This window comes from Trematomus bernacchii, unplaced genomic scaffold, assembly GCF_902827165.1.
Source record: "Trematomus bernacchii unplaced genomic scaffold, fTreBer1.1, whole genome shotgun sequence".
NCBI classification, from domain to species: Eukaryota; Metazoa; Chordata; class Actinopteri; order Perciformes; family Nototheniidae; genus Trematomus; species Trematomus bernacchii.
This window is the reverse complement of record NW_022987714.1, coordinates 4,742,572-4,767,785: the sequence shown is the minus strand read 5'-3', so window position 1 is coordinate 4,767,785 and position 25,214 is coordinate 4,742,572. Positions and strand designations below refer to the sequence as shown.

General features: G+C 41.0%; 3 protein-coding genes across 8 annotated transcripts; 2 read left to right on the top strand and 1 right to left on the bottom strand.

The window, feature by feature from the left end:
- The first annotated feature begins 758 nt into the window (after positions 1–758).
- LOC117491503 lies at positions 759–5,304 on the top strand. Its single transcript, XM_034141517.1, has 14 exons — positions 759–816; positions 969–1,107; positions 1,431–1,550; positions 1,746–1,865; positions 1,985–2,087; positions 2,256–2,367; positions 2,450–2,703; positions 2,792–3,053; positions 3,120–3,520; positions 3,601–3,888; positions 3,987–4,163; positions 4,285–4,389; positions 4,467–4,558; positions 4,702–5,304. The coding sequence occupies exons 1-14, from the start codon at positions 798–800 to the stop codon at positions 4,775–4,777; spliced, it is 2,268 nt and encodes a 755-aa protein (XP_033997408.1). The 5' UTR covers positions 759–797; the 3' UTR covers positions 4,778–5,304.
- Positions 4,944–10,166, bottom strand: dnaja2b (DnaJ heat shock protein family (Hsp40) member A2b). Its single transcript, XM_034141470.1, has 9 exons — positions 10,089–10,166; positions 8,791–8,850; positions 8,148–8,374; positions 7,970–8,050; positions 7,728–7,861; positions 7,418–7,614; positions 7,125–7,269; positions 6,699–6,826; positions 4,944–6,588 (listed from the first exon to the last, which is right to left on the bottom strand). Exons 1-9 carry the CDS (start codon positions 10,164–10,166, stop codon positions 6,400–6,402), a joined length of 1,239 nt encoding a protein of 412 aa, XP_033997361.1. The 3' UTR covers positions 4,944–6,399.
- A 1,963-nt stretch (positions 10,167–12,129) lies between these two features.
- Positions 12,130–25,113, top strand: ppp6r2b (protein phosphatase 6, regulatory subunit 2b). Of its 6 annotated transcripts, none has more exons than XM_034141465.1 (25): positions 12,130–12,437; positions 13,856–13,991; positions 14,110–14,265; positions 14,383–14,481; positions 14,903–15,089; positions 15,380–15,517; positions 15,605–15,670; positions 15,810–15,922; positions 16,065–16,178; positions 16,372–16,492; positions 16,739–16,900; positions 16,985–17,206; positions 17,570–17,634; positions 17,720–17,835; positions 17,945–18,030; positions 18,127–18,204; positions 18,636–18,733; positions 18,815–18,872; positions 19,117–19,238; positions 19,358–19,530; positions 19,624–19,780; positions 20,091–20,170; positions 20,423–20,633; positions 21,641–21,787; positions 22,171–25,113. In XM_034141465.1, the coding sequence occupies exons 3-25, from the start codon at positions 14,138–14,140 to the stop codon at positions 22,202–22,204; spliced, it is 2,775 nt and encodes a 924-aa protein (XP_033997356.1). In that variant the 5' UTR covers positions 12,130–12,437; positions 13,856–13,991; positions 14,110–14,137; the 3' UTR covers positions 22,205–25,113. The 6 variants fall into 6 exon arrangements, with proteins under 6 accessions (XP_033997356.1, XP_033997353.1, XP_033997357.1 ...); XM_034141462.1 differs by having other exon boundaries at positions 16,985–17,215; XM_034141466.1 differs by having other exon boundaries at positions 16,985–17,215; positions 21,641–21,793.
- The last annotated feature ends 101 nt before the right edge of the window (positions 25,114–25,214 follow it).

The window sequence follows — 25,214 nt, the reverse complement described above, 5'->3', positions numbered from 1 at the left end:
AATGCCTCCACCAAAACACAGATCCAAATACTTTAAAAAAAGAGCTGCATGGGAGTGTGAGAGGTGTGCAGAGGCTGAGGAAGGCAGCCAGGCAGTGCTGGGCCAGGTAAGCATCTTAACCAAAATAACTTTAAATGTTACTCAAATACTATTGTTCGGAAGCCTACTTTATGTTTATGTGATGGTTTCAGGAAAGCGTGCAGATGTATGCTATACTTTCTAAACATACTGTAAGATAGGCACAAAATATGATTTCATTTTCAACAAGCTTACTTCTTATATGACTTCTGCTGAAATTGGAAGTAGTGGCCAAAGTGACAATATGGAATAATGTCAAATGCTATAACATATTGAAATAGTAGCACAAGTAGAAAAAGTAATACGTTATGCAACTAAACCCACCTAAAGTCTTTGACATCCAATAGTCATACTTAGTGTATTCATTTTTTTTGCTTTTCTTTTTCTGTCAAAAGCCATATAGTTGTATCTTTACTAAAGCACACACTTTTACTGTTTTACTTTACCTTTACCTTTAACCACTTAAAACAATTACCAGTTTCATTCCATGTTAAAAGCTAGCCATTATACACTTAAGTTTGTCATTTCTATAACTTTTGATGATATGTGTTTGTGTTTTTCTTAGATTGACATCAGAGGGTGTGCACAGTGTATTGCCCCCCCGGCAGGGCAGAAGCCTCGGGGTACGGCATCAGGCCTGGGGCTGCGTCTCCACGTCAGACGTCCTTCTCTTGGTGGAAGTGAAGTATGATGTGGTGACCCAGCTGCTTTACACAGAAATGCTGCAGGAGCACTACAGTAAGGAAACGTTTCTCTGAACTTTTGCCGCAGTAGAACACAGACAATCTCTTCAATTCTAAGTATAACTTCCTCTTATCATGGATCCTGCTCCAGGTGCTTCACATTCCTTCGTTTTCTTTTGCCTCATCTTATTTTTGGTGATACCACAGCTCTGAGTATCTGGGAGACCCTGCTGCCATGGCAACAACATGAGGAAAGGGAGGGGCTAGGAGATCGTGCAGATGAGGCTTTGGAGTCAGGAGACATGCTTCGTTTGTCGGAGCTGCCAGGAGCCTTCAGAATATACAGGTAAAACACAATAATGATCATTTACATCATTATGACATACATAATAATCAATATGCAATACACAGGTTATTAATTAAGAAATAATAACAAAGTATCAAAAATGTCAACAAACATCCAAACCAATATAGCAACATTTCTTTGTACAAAATCTGACTAAAAAGAAGTACAAATAAAGTGACTATTCAGGGAGCAATACAAATAACGCACCTTTAGTTATTTATAAAAAAAGATATTGTACTTAACGTTAAGCTTAGAAATCTCCTTCCAGGTTTCCTTAATGAGCATCAAACATAAACACAAGAGTAAAAATGACTCTCCTGCAGGGCCTGCCTGAAAAGCCGCCCTGAGTCCAGGGAACAGTCATGGTCTGCCGTGTCGCTCCTGTGTGAGCTACACACATTTCGTCAACAAGAAAAGGACACTCTAACTGTCCTGGGCCAGAGGTAAGTACTACTCACACATTGGAGTAGGTCGAAATCAAGAATATCAAATCATTTCAAATCAGTTCTTGATGTACTCATCTTGTACCTACAGTATAACAAGTTAACACTAATTCAAGGAATTACTTGTGAGGTTTATATGGCTGTGAATACATGCAGGTCCAAACTGAGTTTATTCATGAATCTCTTCTCTTCCAGGCTGGACAGGGAGAGCCTGAGACTGTTGTGTTTATTCATCAGTTTAGCAACTCTCAGAGCCCAGAGAGAAAAGATGTCCTACAGCGCTCTGCTGGCAGCTCGGCAGTCCTGGGAGACATGGTGAGCAAATGGTTAAAGTGAACGGTGAAAGAGGAAATGATGCACTATCTTCATGTCTTTATGCACTTTGCACACTCAGCTTCATGTGTATGCTATCTGTCCCACATATATCTTCTCAGGCCACATGTAGAGAGTCCCTGCAGAGCAGAACAGGCGACCCTATGGCTACACGGTGAAGAGGAAGAGCAGAAGAAAGACTTTATCTCAGTGTCACCACAGCAGGTAATGTCAGATTTCTTGTTCTGAGACATAAGCAGCATATCAGGTCATATCATTGCTCCTAAAGTAATATTCTTTTCTGAGTATATGTTTCTTGAGTATTGGCAGAAATAAAAACACTCCAGTAGTTGTATGAGCATCAGAACAAAAGCATTGGCCCTGTTTCATCAGGCAGTGCTGCAGTTGCTGGTGCTGACTCAGGATCAGGAGAGAGAGCACCTGGTCCAGTTGGCAAACAGGGTCTCCATGGAGGATTTGCAAGAACCAGTGCCTTCAAAGGAGGGTAAATGAATATGTTCTTCTATTTCTGCTGCATGCTTGTCAGCTTGCTTTCTCTCATTTTTTGTTTCTTGTTTCTTCTGCAGAAAGTAACCCGGAAGCTGCTTTGAGAAATGCCTGTATAAAAAGGCTGAGACAAATCTATACCGGCCTGCAGACAAGCAATGACACTCAGACCCCCTTAAAGCAAACAGACCATCAGCCCCAGCCTCATATAAGCAGTCAAACAGCAGTGCGGTACAAACACCAGCTGGAGCAGTGTTCCCTGCTCCTGTTGACCCATCTGATGGAGCTCCAGGAGGTCCAAGCGACCACATTACTGCCAGCACTGAAGGACGAGGTGAGTCAGACCACCACAGCATCCAATCCAAAGATTCCACAATCTTTAAATAAAGCACCAACTGTTGTTAATTATGTGTTTCCGTTAGAGTGCAGAGAGTGTCCAAGCTCTGCGAGATGAATATAAATCTGAACTTCAAGCACCGCGCTACACCAACCTCCTCCAACTGATATCAGACGCCCCTCTTACTTCAGGTTCAATACCCACTACTGATCCAAACTTAAAAGAAAGTAGCAGCAATGCTCAAAACAGCATCAAAGGGCCAGATGAAACCTCAAGCGTGGATTCAATCAGTGACCTACAGGTGGTGCAGGCCACAGAATGTACCGACGAACAGGACGTCTGTACAGGTACTGCAGACACAGGCATGCACAGATCACCAAAAACTGCAACTATAAAATTATACTTTCCCCCAGGTTGTGGAGCAGTCATGGAAGATCTGCCCTACTTGGAGATCTTGTGTGTATCAGATGCAACCAGCAATACTCACAACACAGACGGGGGAGCCCAGGAGGAAGAAGGTGCCGCTGCAACAAAGAGCCCCCAGAGTTTTGAGAAACAGGGCTCACTGATCGCCTTTGCTTGGAGCCAACCAGCAGAGGATGAGACCGACTATGAGGAAGAAGGGGCAGCAGGAGCAGCACAGAGACAGGAAGTACAGTCAAGTGACACAAGCAGCACAGCTGAACACACACAGGGTGAGGAGACTTCTGCAGAGAGTGACAGAGAAGAGAAGAAACCCACTCTGCTCCACTCTGAATCCACAGATCATCCTCACGCACAGTCTGCAGACCAGCAGGGCAGCACAGTAGAACAGGTACTCTCTAAGTGTAGAGCAGATCATAAAACATTGTATGACATGCATCTGATTTTATTCCCTTCTAAAATTCTCATTAGTTGACCTTCGAGGAAAGAGCAACAACTTATCGACCAGAGAAAGGAGATTGTGAATGTGACCTGCAAACAAAAGCTTTGGGAGCAGAGACCCTGCAGGCTTTAAACATCTTTGAACCTCCTGAGGTTGAGCGGCATGCTAGTGACTACTGCTCTGAACTGGGAAATAAAGAGACCCCAGATGTGGACAGAGAAATGCTCGAGGTGGAAATGTGTGCCAATGATCTGTGGGACCTGAGAGGGCCTGAACCAGCTCATGTTGATTACCACGAATACAACTCACAAGTCACAGTAAGTCTGCTGTTTCATCTTTGGGCAGACTTGCTAAACCAGTGTTTACATAATGGACTTATTTTAGTGCCATACATCTGCTGTTTCCTGTTGTAAAGGTTGACTGTAGCCCTGCAGGAAGAGAGGCAATGAGGGAATCCACACTGATGGAGAGAGAGCGAGCAAGAGAGCCTGTGTCTGCGATGGAGAGAGAAAGGACAATGCGCAACCTGGTGGACATGCAACGAAAGGTGGAACAGAGGCAGCAGAGAGATAAAGAGAGACAACTACTGAGGGTGAGAGAAAGCTGAGGAGGGATTTTAGCACAACTTTACCCAATAAAGAGAGGTGGAAAGGAGGCACTGAAAGAGTATTCAGATGTTTTGTGAGACAAAGGTGACACAGTTTGTCTTTTAGGTTCAGGAGCATCTGTCCATCATCCAGAACAGAAAGGCAGAGGAGGACCTGCTTGGCTTGAAACACACTGACAGGCTAAGGCACCTCACACAAGATCTCCCACAGGTAAAATGCTGTATATTGAGATAATCTGAATAGTTGTATCAAAGTTATTTATTAACAGTATTTGTATTGCGTTTTAGGAGGATAAGAATCAGCAAAAGACGGTTGTCAAAGAGCGACTGGAGCAGCTGAGAAGAGAGCGCTCCTACGTCATGCAGTCCAAACGAGCCAGGTAAGGGACAGATGCTATTCACACCTGGGTGAATATAGTATATATAGAACAATGCTATTTGTACCCGGGTGACTAAGTTTAAACAAGACACTGTAGCAATATGTTTACCAGCACCTCCTGTACTTCCTGTCTGTATCCTCTAGGAACACTGCAGGATTTAAGGAACTTCTGGGTCCAGTAGCTCTCCACAGCAGAAAAACAAATGATGGAGCAGACTGAGGAACTACAGATTCTTTAATTCATTTCTAATTGAACAAGGAGTGTTACCCAGATTAATTATCAGATAATATTCTGATGTGTGCACGTATAATTCATATGTTGTTGCATTCCGGTATTAACACAAAATGAAAGATGTGTTGTGTTCATATGAAATAAGACAGATGTCAAATTTGAAGTGAGTTGTTTATTATACAGTTAATTATCATCTCGACAAACATAAGCATCAACAGTAATGTCATTTATCAATGACCCCCCCTTTAGTTGTGTACACATTATCCCTGTGGCCTAAATGCATACACAATGAGTCCCACAGGTGCATGTTTACAGTCTACAGAGGTTCCATCAACTCTTTTATATGTGAACATACCATTTAGATTGGCACTGCTGACCATTACTCGCTTGTGTAAGAAATAATGTGACTAAACGACAGACACGGATGTAGACTTTGAATGCACCTCTGGACTCGGGCTATTGCTATTTACAGGTATATGGGGACAGGAATATTTTAACATGTCAAAGGTTGTAAGTTTGGCTAACAACACTATGATGGGGAGATATGTATATTACATAGGTTTGGTGCGGGCCCAGTGGTTTTCCTGCAAGAGAGGAAGATCTCTCAACCCTGGTGAGCAGAGGGAAATGTCTACATGGATAGCAAATAAACATTCGGCTTTTTTACCTCTTAAAATTGACCCTATATAGTGTCCACTCACACTGCAGTCCAACACAAAGCAGTACTACCTATCGCTCTAATATGCCAGAACATTCCACAGCAGCTCACACACACTGAGCCACTGCATTACACACACACACACACGTATCTCCTCAAACCAAATGAACAGTACACAACTGAGGTTCAAGTTCTGTGGTCTCGGACACACTAACTTTCAAACAAAACAAAGAAAGCATGTTTGATTTCCAAACTAAGAAAACATAGCTGACAGGAGCTTTACTAAGGACTTTAATATTTTAGCAATGTGACAGCCAGGGGACTTAACAGAAACTGTCCCATTTCAAAACATGACGGGTCACCTTAGAGGATGAGCTTCTCAGTAGGCTTTGCAGAGGACAAACTTTTAGGGCTGTATTCAGGTCAGCTCTTATGGTAGCAGGGCACTTTGATAGCAGTCACACACTGATATTTGAACAGGTGTGGTGTCAGATTTCTCTGTAGTGTCCTGTCTGGACCCCGGATATACAAGTGCAAGATCTTCAGCAAGAAAGCAGCATGCGCTTGTGTGTGATAGACTAAACTACACCATATACAAGATAGTCAACAATATTTGCATTTTATACACTAGACTGGTGTTTCCCCACAGTGAAAGGTAAAGCCTAGGATGAAAACAGGGTGGTGCAAGTCAAGTTCATTCAATGAACCTGTTTGCTGGATGCTATGACGAGCACTACTGTCCATAAACACAAAAATGGTCATCACGTGTCCAGCAAATCTCTGACTTTATGGGCACCATGGAACTGATGAGGGTGGATATACATGTAAATGTATTTGTGTACATCTGAGAGAAACCTGCATGTATGCGTGTCATGTCTTGGACGATGTTAGCAATGGGACGTTCATGTATGTATGCGTTTATGTGTGCGCACATCTTTATTTATGAGTCTTTCTATTGGTGTGCACACTGCACCCCTGGGCCATGATGACCCCCTTCCTCATCAGAACTATCATTGTAGGCCTCTCTCCTGGCTCCACTTCCTGACCCTTGACTCTTGTCAAATTCTGTCAGGTCAACTTCCTCTGCATCTGCTGAAATAACAGGGTTCTCAGTGCGAGCAGGCAGCAAGCACTCAAGTTCCTGAAAAATTACAATCGAGTTTAATACAAAATGCATTATGACATCACAATCATTCAAGAATAATAAAGTTAAGATTGTGCAAATCAGGATGTTTAATGATAGTCACTCACATTCAGTTTTTCGGGGCTAATCCAGTTGTTTTCAGGGAATTGGACATCAAACTTGACGTAAAGGTCTCCCTTTTCAAATGGGTTTCTGTACTGAGGCATTCCCTCGCCCTTCACCATTCGAACAGAGCCTGCCACAAAAACACATCAACAAAAAGTGTATAAAAGGCAGGAAGGAGCAATAAGAACCTTTGACTTTTTAATGTTCAAACCATGTACTATACATTGTCAGGCAATTAAGAACTATGCTTTATACATGTACACCACTTTAGATGTTTGGCATCATATCAAAAGTGAGTGAGAGATTAATAAAATGACTTAGTTGCAAAAATGGCTAATAGAGAGTGTAAATCTAGCTTTAAAAAAAACAAGAGCATGGATTTAATAAAAGAGATCAAATCAATTATTGTGGTATGAAGACATGTTTACCTGGCTCAATGACCTTGCCAGGTGGATATTTGACAAGCAACTGACGTGCATCGAGGTGTGCGACGGTCATCTGGAAGCCACACAGAGCCTCAACCAGGCCGATGCGCTGGACAATGTGAAGGTCGTTGGCATCGCGGCGGAATTCCTGATTTAGATTGAATTGAAAGGTTTGTTGTAGTTTCATTTTAACATCTACATCGAATAAGTGTAAAAACATCCTGTAAAGAATGTTTACTTATCTATGACAATAAATAAATGTATTATTTGAAACCAACAGTTTTTTGTTTTTTTACCTCATGTTCTTTCTCCTGCAGCACCAGGACTATATCTCCTGGTTCGATGTTTGGTGCTTGGTCAGCTTCCCCAGTGAATGTGATCTTCTGTCCGTGCCTCATGCCTTTGTCCACATGCACCTCCAGGAGCTTGGTCTCCTTACTCACCTTATGACCCTCACACTTTCTGCAGCGGTCCTTCTCATTTATCACCTCACCTGCACACATATAGAGATGAGATGATTTCAGAGGGACGTTGTGCTCATTTCAGTAAAATATCTGTGTATTTTTAAAGTATAGCACGTGTGTGAGTTTTAACAGATATAAGTACCCTCTCCATTGCAGTCTGTGCAGACGGACTGCATCTGTTGGACCATCCCAGGGGCCAGCTGTCTTATCATGATTCTCATACCTCGTCCTCTGCATGCCACACACTTCTGCACTGCTCCTGCCTTACCCCCCTGACTAAAAAGGGAAACAGCGGCATTGTTAACAGGAATGTCTATAATTGCTGCGATTAAAACTAGTTTCCAATCATGTGATGATTAAATTGAAGAATTTAAAGCAACTCACCCATTGCAGGCACCACACAGAACATTCTTACTGAGCTGCAGTTTGGTGGTTTTGCCATTGTAGAGGTCTTCAAGAGAAACTCTGAGTGACAAAAATGGATAAGATGAGTTCAACAACACAATATATATTAGAAATACCCATCGTAAGTACCCAAACTGTTTTTATCTAACACACTTACTTCAGAGGGTGTACCATGTCATCCCCTCTCCTCCTGCCTCCATTGCGTCCTCTGCCCTGTCCCCCCATGAACCCGAACAGTCCTCCGCCAAAAATATGGGAGAAGATATCGTCCATCCCAGCTCCTCCGCCACCTCCTTCCCGTAACCCCTGTTCTCCATAGCGATCATAAAGCTCCTTTTTTTCTGGGGTTGTCAGAACCTCGTATGCAAAACTGATCTCTTTAAACTGGAAAACAAAACAAAAGAAGCAATCAGAAAGCTTGACATAGTTTAGGAGACAAACAAATCAGTAGATCACAGCAAAAGGCCCACGTTTTGTTTTTGATGAGCCTCTGTGACGGAGTAAAAAGAAAACTCAAAATACAGTGTAGTCTCTTGTGTCATGTTCTTGCAGAATGTGTCAAATAAAGTCATCGAGAAGTACAAATCAAACATGGATGTGCACTCACTAGGGAAATACCGTTTCATATGCTGTACTTTGATCTGTATATTGTCTTAATACTCAAAGAGGTAGGCTGTGTGATCATAATAAACTAAGTTGACATCATTTCTAGGTCCCAATTGTTGAATAATGGAGCTGCTGGTGCTGTTGCTAACTATGATGTTGCTACTGTTAACATAAAATGTTTTGGTGCATCTTACCTTGTCTCCAGCGTCGGGGTTCTTGTCAGGGTGGTACTCTTTGGCCAATTTGCGGTAGGCCTGTAATAAACCAAACATCAAAGTGAACAAATCTGTGTTTACTCGCTGATCTATGTGCCAACTGTGTCAAATAGCTCTGCTAGCAAATCACTAAATGTAGGCCTATTAAATATCCTTCGCTAGCCAAGGGCTTGACTTGCGGGCCTGCTGTCAAAAACACCAGGACACTGGAAAGAGCATCGCTGCCTTTGACATCTTCGACACTTATACTATACTTCAAAATACTTGAGCGCAAGACAACAACATGACATCCGAAACCCTTCTTTTGTGTTAACCTGACAAGACACAACTATCATGGTCTTCTGGCAAATCGAGAATTCACTAACATAAATCTGAAAGCACTTCATGTTGACAAAAAATCGTTTTGAAAGTAAATCACACTGTCGGTTGTCGCAACCACCTTGAATGCTGATTTCTTTGAAAGAAAAAAACACATGGATGGGCGTTTGTCTTCACGTCACATTAACATTAGGTTAGTTCATGTGGTTTACTTATGTCAAAGAATATACGAGAAATAAACATCTGGATAAATGTCTCAAGTCATGTTAGCAAGGGCCTAACGTTTGATGAGTACAAACAACCCCTGGTTGACTGATTTTGAATGGACTTTGCGGTAAACAGAGACGTATATCGTTAACGTTAGCTTACGTCGAGTGACATTAACGTTATCTAGATACCACATTCGTGGTAACCAACACGATCGATAAACGTTTACTCAAGCCAAGTTTAGCGTCAATACATGTTACACCAAACACCAGAGTGTTTATTTTCTACTTATTTATTTCAGACGAGTTGTTTAGATGTTACTTAATTGAATTTCAGCGCGACTTGGTTACGACTATTTGCTGGAATGTATCAGCTGACGTCAATAGCCGGTAGGCTATCACACTCGTGGTGACCAGTGTATTCCTGTTTTTCGGGCAGGCTAACTACAGCCATTTAACACTACGAACGTCCCAAACATTGCTGACCTTTCAAAACCACCAATAAGTAGCTTTAATGGTCTTCAAAAAATGCCGTGCCATGGAGTACAGAATCCTTATCTAGCTAGCTTAGCTTACTTGCTAGACTAGCAAACCCGCTAGCTGCGGCTAAAATCCTTAGCTAGCCTTAGCGTACAGTAACCTAGCTCACGTTGATTAGCTTGTTTATAGGCCACAGTTCAATAGCAAGCTCTCTTTTTATCCACACGGTTTTGATCAAACCATTTGCTTTTCGTTTGAATTGGTAGTACGTACCTTTTTTAGTTCATTTTCAGAGGCAGATGGGGAAACTCCGAGGATGTCGTATAGCTTAGTATCCACAACGTTCGCCATGATGCTAACCGGCTACACACACACACACAGAAAGACCTTCTGCGGAGGTTCAGCAGAGCAAGTCACCGGCTGGAGCTCTCAGGGGTTGCCAGATAATACGACATACACTCACATCCTTTCAGAAACAAATGCCACAAAACAGTCACCACATTATTTCTAAAACAATTACTGGGCTCATGTTTTACGTCAAATGTATCCTCATAATGTTTTTTGAATTAAATGGTGTGTTTCCAATTGGGAATGTTTTAATATTAGTTACTTTTAAGTATTTCATTTCATGCTACTGAATTATATTCCACCACAATTCAGATCAAGTATTTTACCCCATTGCATTTTCATGATTTTAGCTTCTGGTTAGTTGTGGCTTTCCGAAATATTAGTTTAAAGATTTTTTTTTGTAGAAGCCTAGTTCTATATTTGCTATTTTTTTCATAACAAAATTCCCCTTACTGTATTCATGTATGCACCATAATACACAAAAATGTCCTTGTATGTGTTAACCTACTTGGCAGTAAACCTGAGTATTGTAAGGCTACTTTACAGGTTCAATATAACAATAAAACCTTTAACCAAAACATTCATTATTATAATGTCATATTATTAATTAATATACACTAACCACAAGTACATTTGGCTTTTTAAGTATATACCCAAATCATGGAATTTCCATCTGAAGAAGTTCAGCATTTAACTAAAGTAGGTGAATTTAAAGGCCCATTCCATAGGGCGCCAAAATAAGGTCCAACCGGTGTCCTGAGACATTGCCAGCATCCCAGGAGATTTTCATGAAATGAATTGTGGTTTAATTATGCTTATAATATTATAGCTGGTGTCAGCCAGACTTTGTATCACAACATAAAGCCCCTGTTTTCTGCTTGTTACATGAAGCTTGGACATTTATATTTACCAATTAGAATAGCAACCTGAGAGGAATATTAGACACTACCTATTTAAAAAAAATACTTATGTAATAATATTTTCCAGCTATCATCAGGCGTTACTTTTCATATTAAGTGTACATACATATTGGTTTATAAAATATGTATTTGTTTTTAATTGAACGACCACAAAGTACATACAGCAGTCCAAATGTGATACACTTAAATCAACAGCAATATTAAAGTGGGTTACTACTTGTATGTATTACATGCATTATTATTATCCCATATTTTATTAATAGCCTATAACTCTCACAGGGCCATTCTGCTTAATGAAAACGTTTCCTGTTGATATTTAAATTGCATTACTCTCTATTTCTTTTTTTGCCATTATTTTTGCCTTTTACTTGGGGTGGAGTATTTCAACATTGTGGGATTGCTTTTTTTACATAAGTAAATGATCTGAATAGCCTACTTCCACTGACCTATAAGGAGACAAAGTACCTGGACTCTCAGGGATTATCTCTTCAGCAAATATATGATGTATACATTCTGTGATTACCAGATGATACAGTTCCACAGTTCAGCTGCAGATGCACATAATGGTAAAATAATGAATGGGAAGACCTGTAACCTGAAACTGGGGCAAAATCCTGTTCAAGGGCAGCATGGGGGGGGGGACACAGAGTCATGGGGTCATGAACACTATTTTGAGATATCCTTTTTCCATGGCTGTTTATAATCCTTGAATAGGTCGCAAATGTGTATTACTTGCTGATTTTGTTCATATTTGAAAATAATTTGTAAATATTCAAGGTTCAGATTGGTCCCTGGGCTTTGGGACAGTCCATAAACACTTGACAGACTGTCAGGTGTCCAAGGCTAGAGAGTAGTATCAAGACCGAAGAAAGTAAAAATGTGTTATTGAATTTTCTTTAAATTAAAGGTATTTTATTTCTTAATTATATTTGAATGTTTTCATGTTAATGTTTTGTTTGAGAGTTATTAATCTGCAGTACCACCTTTTCCTGGCAGCACTCTTACAGGGAGCAATACATAAACCCGGAGTTGGTCTTTATGTTTACACAGTTGATGGACAGCTGAACTTTTGATTACGTTTTAGGTATCCGCCATTTTGATTTGCAAATCTGACAGATATTTGTGTTGCCTGCCTGCTGAAGTGTAATTTGGACATTGTCAACACACCATAGATCAGCTTCGCCGCTCGGCAGGCTAAGCTCCGTGTAACGGCAGTGTTGATGACATTGCAACCGGTAGCATCTTCAAGCTAACAACGCAGTCATGAACAGCCAGCTATGGGCCTCTGGATGACCTGACAGCCCGAGTCTCCGTTCAGCTTGTAGATGACGATGGACAATATGATGGATACAAGGTAAAAGTTGCTTGTGTTTTGGGAGCAAAACCTTAGTAACATAATATATTCCCGGTACGAGCTGCCCTGCTGTCAAGTGGTCGGAAGGACAGTACCGCTAGGTCTTAAATAAGGAGGGCATCATCCCACCTAGCCACGCAGCCGTGTTAAGTACCTGACCAATGTTAGCTTTTGAGCTAATACAGACATCCTTTCACATTGGTACCGGTATTTAAATACTTTGGTAACGTTAGCAACACGGTTAGGACACAGCTAGCGGGCTGGTTTACGACCTGTGTGCAGGGTAAGTGAAAGGCACCAGCTGTAAAAGCAAGGATGGAGATTGGTTACAGGAGATTAGTTTCATACAGCGTTAAATTAAGATAACTGTCTGGATAAGATAGGTGACCTCAATGCAGGGTGATATAACTGTTACTTTGTTGTTACTAAGATCTGTTGCTAACTAACAGTACCCCTTCCCAGCTGATCATAGGACGCTAGAAAGGCCTGTGTTTAAGCTGACAATGGTTGTGTTGTTGTATGGAATTAAATGTCTAGCTCTGGGAAAAGGTTCAATTCCTGGAACGATAAACACCTGTTTGTTGATCCTCAACATGTTTATTAAAGGGATGTGTATACTAGGGCATCATACTCACAGATCGTTATTGTTATGCAATCAATTTGAATGGTGCCTTGTCAATGAGCATTATAATCAACCTTGATTTTACACTGTGAGCATGTTACAAATGTTCTAAAAGTGTGTGAATTCTGACTTTGCAGTAGGCTACATAAGATAAGACCATAATTTAAACAAACACAGGCTGGATAAGCATCATCATGTGCATCATGGTGATCAACTGTTTAAATCAATAGATAATGGCCTGATGATTTTATTAAGGTGTGTCTCTGGTCTGCTTTAGTTAGGGGGGTGTAATGTTCTGACCCCCCCCCCCCCCCCCCCCCCCCCCCATGTCACAGGCATGTGACAGATCATTTCTGCCTGTGTTTCACTGTAATCATCATCACACCAATCTCAAGTTTGCACTCCGTAGTAACATAAATGTCAGCTAATGCATGCCTCAATAATCCTCTCCCAATGTATTGGCTGACACATTTGTTTTCTCAATTATTAAAATCTATAAAACTATAAAAAGTGTCTTCTTGCAGGGGTTTGTTTTGTTATTATCCTCAGGCCAGTCATCGTTTGATGATGTAACTGTATGTGTGAGGACATTATCAAAGAAAGCCCAATATTGTTAATACACACAGATGTTCAGTGGTAATTCAATTGCAGATGCATTGCTTCCTGCTCTCTCCAGTGAGGAGTGCATCATTGCACATGTGCTGACTTAACTCTTCTTCAGGCTAAAAGGAAGGCAGAGCAAGTCATCCTCGAAGTCTTTCTGTAAAATGGTTGATTATTATTTTCTCATTTTCAGGTTGAATGAAGTGGTTGTGTTTATGTCTACATTGTGCGAATTTGCTGATGCTGATAGATGTCCACGCCATGCAATGTGAATGAGGCGAATAGCTGTTTAGCAACCTCTGTCTGGGGATACTACTCTTTGTCCAAATGTAAGAGCATACATACATGTAATCATATTTTATCACAAAAGTAACTGTCCAGCAACCATTTAAAACATGTGTTTTGCAGGGTACTGATCACCCTGTCACATCCTCTTTTGATCAACAGCTAAGTGTATGTGCCAGTGACGTCAGCCATGTTTTGGAAGTTTGACTTACACACATCTTCTCACCTGGAGGCATTACTCGACAAGGAGGATGTCACTCTCAGTGAGCTCATGGACGAGGAAGATGTGTTGCAGGAGTGCAAGGCCCAGAACAGGAGGTCAGTTTATTGTTTACTTTGGCACATCAGCACAATATGATATTATTACATTTCAGTTTCCAGTAATCCCTGCTTGTGCTAACTACTGCTTATTTTCTCATCATTATGGATTTTTAGACTTCTCCTGTTCATGTGCCAGGACCAGTGCATGCAGGATTTGGTCCGTATGATTACTACAGAGCCCCCTGCTGGTGTAGAGGAGATGAAGCGCTTCAAGTAGGTGCTAGAATGTGCTGATGTAGTACTGTATCCTGGAAAGGATGTGCTTTGCTGTGGCTGCACTAAGTCATATCTCTTACCTGCCATTTTGTAGTAAAGATGAGAACTATAGTGGCTTCAGGTTCTTGATTCAACTATTTAAGCCATCCATTGACAACGCATTTTGAATAATAAATATTTACCTGCTAGAGAACTTTGTGTACCAATACAGTTTGAGCATGGACAGACGTGTCCATGCTCAAACTGTATTGGTCAGTTTGAGCATGGACAGACGCACAGATAATTCACAGACATACATTATATACATTTACATAACTAAGAACATCTTTTACAAGTGTAAATGAGATACATAAGTACAACCTTTTTAAAATGTTGTGAACAAATTCAACCCAATTCATGGTCCCTTCATTTATAACAGGTATCCAAATATAGCATGTGAGCTATTGACATCTGATGTGGGTGTGATCAATGATAAGCTGGGTAATGAGGAGCCTCTGCTGGAAACTCTGTATGCCTTCCTGGAGCAGCCGTCCCCACTCAACCCCCTCCTGGCATCTTTCTTCAGCAAGACAATTGGGAACCTCATCACGAGGAAGACTGAGCAGGTAACACACACTCGCACATACGCACACTCACACAGCTAAATCAAAGGGCATACTGAGAGAAGATGAGAGCTATGTTTTTGTGATGTTGTTGTAATTTTGTTAACAGAATATGAGAGGTGTTAACAGTAAGATAATGGAGACTTCTCATTTTGGGAATAATTCTCAAGATAGCTGTAATATTTTTCTCTTCAAAATGGTAACAGAAAGATGAGCGCATAGATTCATGGATATAAATAGAGATATCAGTATATTTAAGTTCTGTGTAATTTTTGTGACATGGTGTTTTGCAGGTGATTAGTTTCCTGCGACGGAAAGAGGGATTTCTTTCCTTGGTCCTGAAGCACATTGATACATCAGCCATGATGGATGTCCTCCTAAGACTTATCAGCTGTGTAGAGCCACCCCCTCTGCGATTCGAGACACTTATTGTATGAGACAAATAGGACAAAATAATACTTTACCTTTACACGTTAAACACTGATATTGTTTTAATTTTGTTCACTTTTTCTCAACAGTGGCTGAATGAAGAGAAGCTAGCTCAGAGACTCATAGAGCTCATTCACCCAGAGAGAGATGATGAGGTACATAGGCATTTCAGTATTTTTATATAATAAGTAACTCAATCCAGTGCTGAAACATACTATCCTTAGTATGTGCAGACCCCTAAGTAATTAACAAGACCTAATATCCATGTGTATTCTTGTGTTTTTGTTCTCACAGAGGCAGTCCAATGCATCTCAAACTTTGTGCGACATCATTCGTCTGAGCAGAGACCAGGCTAATCAGCTCCAAGAGATTTCACAGCCTGACCCTTTGCTGACTGTGCTGGAGTCGTACGTCAGACAGATATATACACACACACACACACACACACACACACACACACACACACACACACACACACACACACACACAGAGAGATGCTCGCACTCTCTTTACGTGGAAGTAATGACATACTTAATTGTGTTTCCACAGGCAGGTGTGTGTGGAGCAGTTGCTGCAGAATATGTTCACAGCAGAGAGTACTGAGGGCTGTATCGTCAATGGAATTCAAGTTCTTCTAACATTACTGGAAATCAGGAGGCCTGTGTGAGTGTGAGACTTTTAAGCATTTTTAAAATAATTATAGATATCACTATTTCTAAGGATATTTGTTTTTTCATTTTGAAAACCCAGGCTTGGTGAAGTTAGTCACAGCGCTCTTTAGTAACAATTTAATAAATGATCTTTTTATCTATCTATTTCCTGTTTTTGATGTGTTTGGTCTGTTTTATCATGACAGGGTGGATGGTGTTATGGATGCTCAGGGGTTTGAGAGAAGCTACACTGTTAACAGCAGTATTTTGTTGGCCATCCAACCACACCTGAAACACTTCCACCAGCTACTTCTGGAGCCACCCAAGGTATGTAACCATAGATATAATCATTTATAGCTCTTTAATATTATCTTGTATATAGATAAGGCTGAATATGATATGCCATCCTATTTGAACATGCAATGAATACCAAGGATATTCCCATTTTTGCTACAGAGCCCTTCCTTCATTTAGATTATATTTGCTGTAGATTTGTTACCTCTTTCAAAAAACTCTGCTAAACCAGTAGATTGTTATTAACCAAATCCATGCCTTACAAATGTGCACTTGCAGCGAACTCCCATGCTGACCACTCTGGGTGTGCTGGAGGAACCATTAGGGAACACACGTCTGCACGTAGCTAGACTGGTGGCCTCTCTGCTGTATACCAGCTCTGCAAGCCACGCGGTCGTAGCACAGGAACTCTGCCGACTCAATACATTGGACCTGCTTCTGGTGAGATGATCGAACATGCTGAGTACAATGTTGAGAAAGTGATAAATGTTAAATGTGCATTTGCAAAATCTTTGTCTTTCTCAGGACTTGTTTTTCAAGTATACATGGAACAACTTCCTGCACCTCCAAGTGGAGCTTTGTGTTGCTGCCATCCTCCGGCCCTGTGCCCACGAAATGAGACTTCAGCCTGGCTTGGGATCCCAGGAAAAGTTCCAACCTCATCAGGATGTTTCACAAGAGCAGGCTTTGACTGATACACCTTCTGAACCTCCAGCCACCCCTGAAAACTCTGCACACAATCTAATGGTGACTCATGTAGGTGTCTCTGCTTGTGTTTGAAGCAAGAGGCTTAAAGTTACTACGAGGAACTTTTAACTGGTTATAAAACAGTCTCAATGTATTTCTGATGTATATAAATGACCTACACAAGTAAATGACACCATCAAATAGAAAAAATGCCCTTTAATCTGTGCTGCTGGCTCCGATTCCCTTGAAATTGTGCTGCTGCAAAATTAAAAGTACCCCTTTTGTCCGTAGGGATAACTAAGTCCAATTCAAATAATGTTCTTCATAGTAGCTTTAAATGACATTTAATGTACTGGAACACCCACTTCGGTGCATCTTTCTGAAATAAAACAATTAATTGACTCTATCTTTGTCTCTCACAAGTTGTTTCAGCACTGCCACCTTGTGCAGAGGATTCTGGAGGCTTGGGAAGAGAACGATAAAATACAGTAAGAATCTAAAGGGCATGATGTTGATTTCACTAGCAGGTAGTACAGCTATGGAGTTTCTTAAATGCTATCTTTCTATGTTCAGGTCTGAAGGTGGTATGAGAAGAGGGTACATGGGACATCTGACCAGGATTGCCAACACAGTAGTCCACAATCTGGAGAAGGGCCCAGTTCACACACAGATTAGCAGCCTCATCACAGGTGTGTGTGGATATATACACTCGCATACCTATGGAAAAGGAAAGAGGGATTTAATGAACTGGCACTCTTATTGTACTCAATGCTGCTGTTCTTGTGTTTTTGGATGTAGAGCTGCCGGAGGACTACAGAGGGCGCTGGGAAACCTTTGTGGACCAGACCCTGTCGGAAACTAATAGGAAGAACACCATAGACCTGGTAAAGACACACACAGCAGTATTTAATAGCTGTTTGTAACAACACACACACTTGAACTTAAAATGATACATTTAGGTTGTTTTTTCCCATGTCCAGGTTGGCACTGGAAACCCACGGCCTTCTTCAGAGGATGATATGGAGAGCCCCTTCCCTAAAGAACTGACACTACAGCAGGTATACATACATAACCCCGCTGTTACGGCCTGGCTCATAGGCTGCAACAAAGATGGGAGACCAGACAAGTAAAGTGTAACAAAAAGCATGTTTATTTACAATACCACAAAAACCAAAGGTCTTCTAAGAAACCTAATAAATGTGGAAGTCAGTTATCAGTAATGATTGCGTGTGTGAAAATGTGCAGAAACAAAGACGCAGCCGTGTCCAACAGAAGAGTGAGAGGGCAGTATGGGTTGGTGTTGGCCTTTTATGTCGACGGCCCAGGTGTGGCTCATCAGGTTGATCACCTGAAACACAAACAAGAGCCAGCAAGCAGAACACAAAGGCAGAGATCCCTAGTGGAGTGGAGGGGGTCGCAACACCATACACATGTTATATTGAAGTTATCTGGGATGTTAATCTAAGCTACTATAAAACTGTGTGTTTAGGCTTTTTCAGACTATCAGATCCAGCAGATGACAGCTAACTTTGTGGATCAGTTTGGCTTCAATGATGAGGAGTTTACCGATCATGACGACAGCATTGGGTAAATGATTTAAAGTGGCTCAATATCTCACAGTGAACTGTTATTGTGTGTCAATTTAGTAATGTGTACTCTTTACGGCAGAGCAACGTTTGACCGGATTGCAGAAATCAATATCAATATCGACGCAGGCCAGGAGTCTGTGAGTTTATTACATTTATTTACACAAATGTACTCTCACATATATTTTAGTAGTTGTATTTCTGTAATCCTTTGGGCCCCAATATTTCTTTAGTAATTCATAAAGATGCATTAAGTAAACTACCTAAAAAAATACCACACTTAGGTTTTACGTAGCCATCATTGTAACACTTGTTATACAGCATTAGGACTGGATGTATACTGATTCAACTTTACATGTTGGATATGACCACCATCTTTTGCAGGCTAATACAGCTGTGTTTGAGTCCTGCTCCAAGGAGAGAATTCAGCCCTTTGATGATGATGAAGAGGACATTTGGGAGGAGAAAGGGATCAACTTTGCAACACAAACCAAGTCCCGTAACAGGTAGAGAGACCGTGAATCCAGATGCTATCACTGCTCTGCATGGTATTCCAGCATTATGCTACAAGTTGTGAATAATGTTCGCTCAATCAAAAATCCTAAGTGTTTTTGTTTGATTTAAGGTTTGGTGGGTCACGCTCATCTCAGGGCCCAGCAGCCAGTAAAGATTGTGAGAGGACGGCAGCGTCTGGCACCGAGGCCTCTGACAGAGCAGCAGGCTCAGACTCTGAGGAGGAGGATGGCCCTAAAGATGACCTGGATCCCTTCTCTAGCTTGGCAACTGAGACAACAAAGAGTGAGAAATGTTGAATTCTGTAGTAATGCATAATTGTTTTGCCATACATTTTCGGGTGTCTCATGGAAAGTCTGTGTTGAACTTCCCCCCCAGACACCGGCTGGGTAGCAGACTTTGGGGAGGTAAACTCAAAGGCTCCTGCAGCGGGAGTGGGCTTCTCTGCTTGGGACACTCCAGACTCCAAACCAGCTGCCACCGAGGGAGAGGAGAAAGGATGGGCCAAGTTCACTGACTTCCAGCCTTTCTGTTGGTGAGTCCTCTTCATGAGGAACTTATTTGAGATATTGCATCCCAAAGCCCTGTTTTGATGAAAATATTGTCAAAATATGTAAGCTAATAATATTTGTTGCATCTCCCTTTCAGTAAATACATAACTACACATTGAAGCATAATTAAAAAAGACAGGATAATAGTTTTGACTTCAAATATTCAAAGAAAAGAAAGACACACATTATAAAGGGGACAAATACACACTTGAAAATACAATGGCTTAGTGTCTGTAGTTTTTTCAGCTGTACTGAATTTTCATGTTTTCCCATGTTTGTGACTTATGTCCCCAGCTCTGAAACAGGCCCCAGATGCAGCTCTCCTGTGGACTCTGAGCTCAGCGGTTCAGGCAACACTAAACCAAACCAGAACCGTAAGTTGCTGCAAACACATCATTTGTACAAAATGGTCACAATTTCAGAACACATTTATTCTGTCTGGCATCAGAAACCAAGACTGGTAAACTCTGCTGAGATTAAGTAATCTGTCAGAATCTTAAAGTCATATGACCCAAACCTATGTGGATTTAGCAGCTCTAATGACTACCTCTCACTTATTGCGATGAGTTGACCCCTACATACATCCATAGTAAAGCAGAAGATTTCTTCCCATTCTCTCTCTGCAGCATGTGTATGGAGTGTGTGTGTGGCGAGGAAAGCTCCACTAGTGGCATCGGACAGCTCTTCCTCCAGCAACTCTGACAGCGAAGACGAAGAAGGCAAGAAAGCGTCTGCAACCAGCGAGACCGTCACCACAGAGACCATCACCACGGGCGCTGGCCAGGAGACAATTCGGCTCATGGTGGACACCAAAAATGAAAGGGCAGTCTTCAGCAGGTAGACATGCTCATACAGAAATAATGTGCAGCTGCTCCGGCCTTAATTGTGCAGTGTGTCCCCTTGTCTTTCCCTTTCTCTACCAACTTTCTTCTGCACATTATTACTTCCGCCTTCTGTTGTTCTTCTGATATTGCCCTCCTCCTGTCTGTTCCCTCCTTTCTCATCTCCTCTTGACTCCAGAGTATTCCGACCAGCAGTCAGACGGTATGTTTGAGGTCCTTTGCTCTGGAGTGCGGAATGTGTTACTGAAGTTGTATGAAGGATTAAAAGGCCATCATGAGCACAGATGAGCCAATTGTTTTGGTCTGCTCGTTGCATTTAACAGGATGTGATTTAACAATTCCTTGCCTTGATTCAGGACAAGTCTAATCCATCACAAGAATATACTAACCCACAACTAGAGGCTTGTAGAATATCTACAGGACCTCATTCCCTGTGCCAAGCTTATTCCATGTTCTCACAATTAATCTGTAACTTCAGCTGTGACCCTCGGCATGAAACAGTCCAGTGTCCATTTTAGATATCAAATGCTGTTACCTCAAAGGATGAGAGCAGTGTATAACCACTAACTGTAGTTTTATAACTACTAACAGTATGTCAGATAGCATGCTTTGAACAAAAGTTGCTACCAATCCAGTATATCAGCATTCTAACAAATCCGTACATAAGCAAATTACTAACAAACAGCTAACCCACAAGCATGCTACAAAGAAATAGCTCCATATTGGATTTCCAGATTAACCAAGTCAGCACAAACCTCCGCAACTGTGTGCACTAACTCCCTCTGATGTTGGTCGGTCACAGCCATCGTGTTGGGAGAAATAGAGGAGTGCTGTACTGGGCATGGTTACGGCCTGTGTGGACAGCTGGAAGCGGACAACTGTTGGGAGATTTTGCAGAGAGAAAAAAAGTAGCATCTGCAGCTAGTTCTTTACGCTGAGAGATCAACTGACAATCCTGAGCGATGCCTTTAATCACTAACAGCTTTTTTTTGTTTTTTGCAGCGAAGCAGATAAGGTGCCACTGGAGGGACTCTCGATCAAAGACAAGGGGAAAGGTGATGAGAAAGAAAGTGGAAAGGGAGAGAAACAAGGAGACTGTCCCAACCCAACTACCGCCGGTCCAATCAACCCGTCAGCTGCTGTCACACAGTAAGTGTGAGTAAGTGTGCGTTTGTATACATACAAACTATTCTATAGATGCTAAGAAAAAATGGCTTGTTTCTTATGGATTATTCTCAGTGACAGCCTTTATTTCCTTTTCTTTAAAATGATAGTCACTTATTTTCTGCACTTTAAAGGTTTTAAACCGAATGTATGTAAATTCCCCAAATCCTCATTTTTTTGTCTCCCTTTTCGTGGGTATCTTAAATCAACCAGGCTACATCTGCATTTCTCACATGTTATAGAATTATACAAAAGAAATCACAAATTATCCCTGAATCGATTCTGTTCACCTACATTGTGTAAAAATACATGTCCTTTCTTCTGTATATCATACTCATCATAACTTTGTGTGTTTATTTACTTTACAGAGAGACGCAGCCCTCTGCTAATGGACCGGCCTAACTATTCAACACACACACACACACACACACAATCACTTACACACACACATGCTTCATAACTGTCCATTCAACACTCAGCAATGCCACCTTTGCTTCCTGTTAGCAGCCTTCCAATGGCCCTTTTTGTGTCTGGAGAGTGGTAGACGCTCAGTGTGGAGGTCAAACAGCCCTTACAGTGTGTATGCTCATATAACACATATTCCCTCAAAAAGAACATTGATCTATCCTGTACCTTCATGATATCATTTTACCTGAACCACTTCAAAATGGAACGCATTTTTAAGAACATCTCATCATACATGACCTTGAAAGACAAATTCTGGAATATTTAACAACATTTGATTTTCCCCTTGAAGTTGGGGGAGAGAGACTCTTTCCTTTAGTAGTGTTGAGAGGCTGTCGTCTGAAATGTCACCTATATTAAATTCAGCATCAAATTTCAGAATGTTTTAGCATGTCTGCTCTCTGGACACCAAATCACAGTTCAGAGATGTGTTCTATTAGAACATTTGACTGTTTACACTTTAGTAAGGAAAACTGTATACAAATAATCAGCCAAGATTACAAAAGCCAAGATGCTTACTTAGCTTTCATTTTCTTTCTTCAGCATTATAACATAAATGCCAGGCAGATATTTCATTAGTGCAGATGTGTGAGTGATGACATTTTTTCACAACTGCTATCTAAATCATTTCTCAATCCAAAGTAACATGTGCTTTGATCAAGTGTAATATAAATGCTCTCTCTTTGTTAATTTGGAGCATCAGATTTGGGCGCCTCACATGTCACTTCCTCCCCGAACCTCTGACGGACTCGTATAGATTAGAGGTGTGTGTGCTGTTGTATTCATGTGTGTAGATGTGTGTGTATGTGTGTTACAGTTGTGGTACAGAGTGCATTCTCAGGTCAAAGGAGAGGTATGCAGATTCAAAGATAGCACACCTCTGTAACACACACACACACATGTATTACCAGATCTATACACACGTGCAAAAAAAGAAACTCAATGACGTGCACATACCAATTCATATCACCCTCAGAGCTGTTTAAATGTAATATTGTGAAATTTGAACCTGTATTAGGTTGTGGCTATTCTTGGTAATATGTTAACGTAATATTAATGTAAACAGTATATATAAACATTATATCTATTTTTGGAATAAATCCAATGTATGGGAAGGCGATTGATTTGCAGGTTGCAACGTATGTATAGTATGTGTGTATGTTGTACTGTTGAAATGAGGCAATAATGATGTCTGTGTTTCGGTTGAAGCCCCAGCATCAGTTCCTGTTCCTCTGATAAATGCTTCCTACATGGAGGTTTGGGAGTGTGTGTGAATGTGTGTCGGTACTCTGCTGTACAGTATGTATTATTGACTTAAAGGATATTTCCGGTTTATTAGAACTTGGGCTTCTTTTCATTCATCAGTTGAGCAATCGTGATGAGAACAAAGAACAGTGGTTACATTTAAAATAATGCCATAACCACTGCTTCACCATTTATCACATAATGTGTGTGTGTGTATAACATTTCCTATGTAATGAGGGATTGTTATCAACCATAGCTGAACAAATGTGAAAGTAAACAATAAAATACTTGTCAGATTAATCAATATGAAAATAATGGCCATACCAACATGAGCAAATATGCGTGTTTGCCTCAAAATAAAGTTGTTCAGGTAATCTGACTTTACTGTAGGCTTGTTTAAAGTCAGTTTGATCATGTTATTCACATTTGTTGAGTGCAATGTATATCATAACAGATAAACATCATGGCGAAATACGACACAAACAGAACCCAAGTTGTAATAAACTTTTTTCTTTAAGTGTGCCAGACAGTCATGCTTTATCTTTCTCCTCGTCTCTCTCTTTCTCAGGGCAGGAGTTGAATTTAATTGCATATATGCCTGAAACTATTTGCATAGATTGTTGTATTTATTTTAAAAAGCACTTTTTTCAAGAAGCACTTTTGGTTTGGTGGTGCACATTATTCCCCACTTAAAGGAGGTGGGAATGTTTGACTTGACGAGTGAATTCTGTAGATACTTCAGTAGTTTTTCTTCAATGCTTTCTGCCAAAGTGTGTCTTCCCACCAGTGGAACAGCTGGGTTTAATATCTGTGAAGTAGCCTCCTTTCTTGCAATGGTGTCACAGTTCTAGATTTATCTGAAGCCGTCTTTGTTTCATCCCTCTCTCATGCTGTTTTACTCATGTGATGAAGATTTTAGGCGGTTAGGAGAGGATTCCACATGCCGCAGAAAGACTTTGAAGATTTATCTTAGTTATTATGCTTTTATCCATTCAGCACTGTGAGCTGTTTGAGTGGAGCTGCACTGAGAGCAAGCATTTCTTTACGTCAGGGTTAGAGGAGAGAAACAGGGCTGTTTTTGGTCAGGGTGTGTACAGGGTCAGAATATGCCATCCCGTCTTCTCCCAACCTAGCACTGCGTCTGACCCTTACCTTTGTGTGTTTCGCTGTGTGAGTGTGGTGTGTGTGCAGTGTAGCTACGGGTGTGGTGTTATGTTATGCATAATGGCATTAGGTACAACACAGTCATCTTTAAATGCCGTTTAGTTTGCACATTCATTCATACATTGGGTATTACAGTGGAGGCCCAAAACTTAAGGAGACAATGGGTGTTAAATTGTTACTTCATTGCATTGTCTGTCATTTAGCCTGAGGTGAAATGTAAAGTCTTTCTCACATTAAAGCCGATTACATCTGTGTGGTATGGGGAGGATGGTGCGAAAGGCAGCCGTGTTGTAAATTACTTTTCTTTGTAAAGTGGACTGATGCTGGTGTTTTCTTTTTTCTTTTCTTTTTTTAGGGAGTATTGTGTCTGTGTCCTGTTGTCAATTTAGCTTGTACATTCAGATATGAACCTAATAAATATGTCAGACCAAGAAGAAGCATGAGCCTGTTTTTGTCTCCCTGCAGTAACACAAACACACACAGTCCAAACACAAGGAGAGAGATAGAGCAGGACTTTGTTTATAGAAGCGCACATATG

Coding starts and splice junctions, on each gene's coding strand:
- LOC117491503 (XM_034141517.1), top strand. Junction 2,704..2,791: donor TGCCAGCACTGAAGGACGAG/GTGAGTCAGACC, acceptor TGTTTCCGTTAG/AGTGCAGAGAGTGTCCAAGC. Junction 4,559..4,701: donor ATGCAGTCCAAACGAGCCAG/GTAAGGGACAGA, acceptor TGTATCCTCTAG/GAACACTGCAGGATTTAAGG.
- dnaja2b (XM_034141470.1), bottom strand. CDS start 10,166: ATGGCGAACGTTGTGGATACTAAGCTATACGACATCCTCGGAGTTTCC. Junction 8,851..10,088: donor CTGAAAATGAACTAAAAAAG/GTACGTACTACC, acceptor GGTTTATTACAG/GCCTACCGCAAATTGGCCAA. Junction 7,615..7,727: donor CACAGACTGCAATGGAGAGG/GTACTTATATCT, acceptor ATATGTGTGCAG/GTGAGGTGATAAATGAGAAG.
- ppp6r2b (XM_034141464.1), top strand. CDS start 14,138: ATGTTTTGGAAGTTTGACTTACACACATCTTCTCACCTGGAGGCATTA. Junction 14,266..14,382: donor TGCAAGGCCCAGAACAGGAG/GTCAGTTTATTG, acceptor ATGGATTTTTAG/ACTTCTCCTGTTCATGTGCC. Junction 14,482..14,902: donor GAGGAGATGAAGCGCTTCAA/GTAGGTGCTAGA, acceptor CATTTATAACAG/GTATCCAAATATAGCATGTG.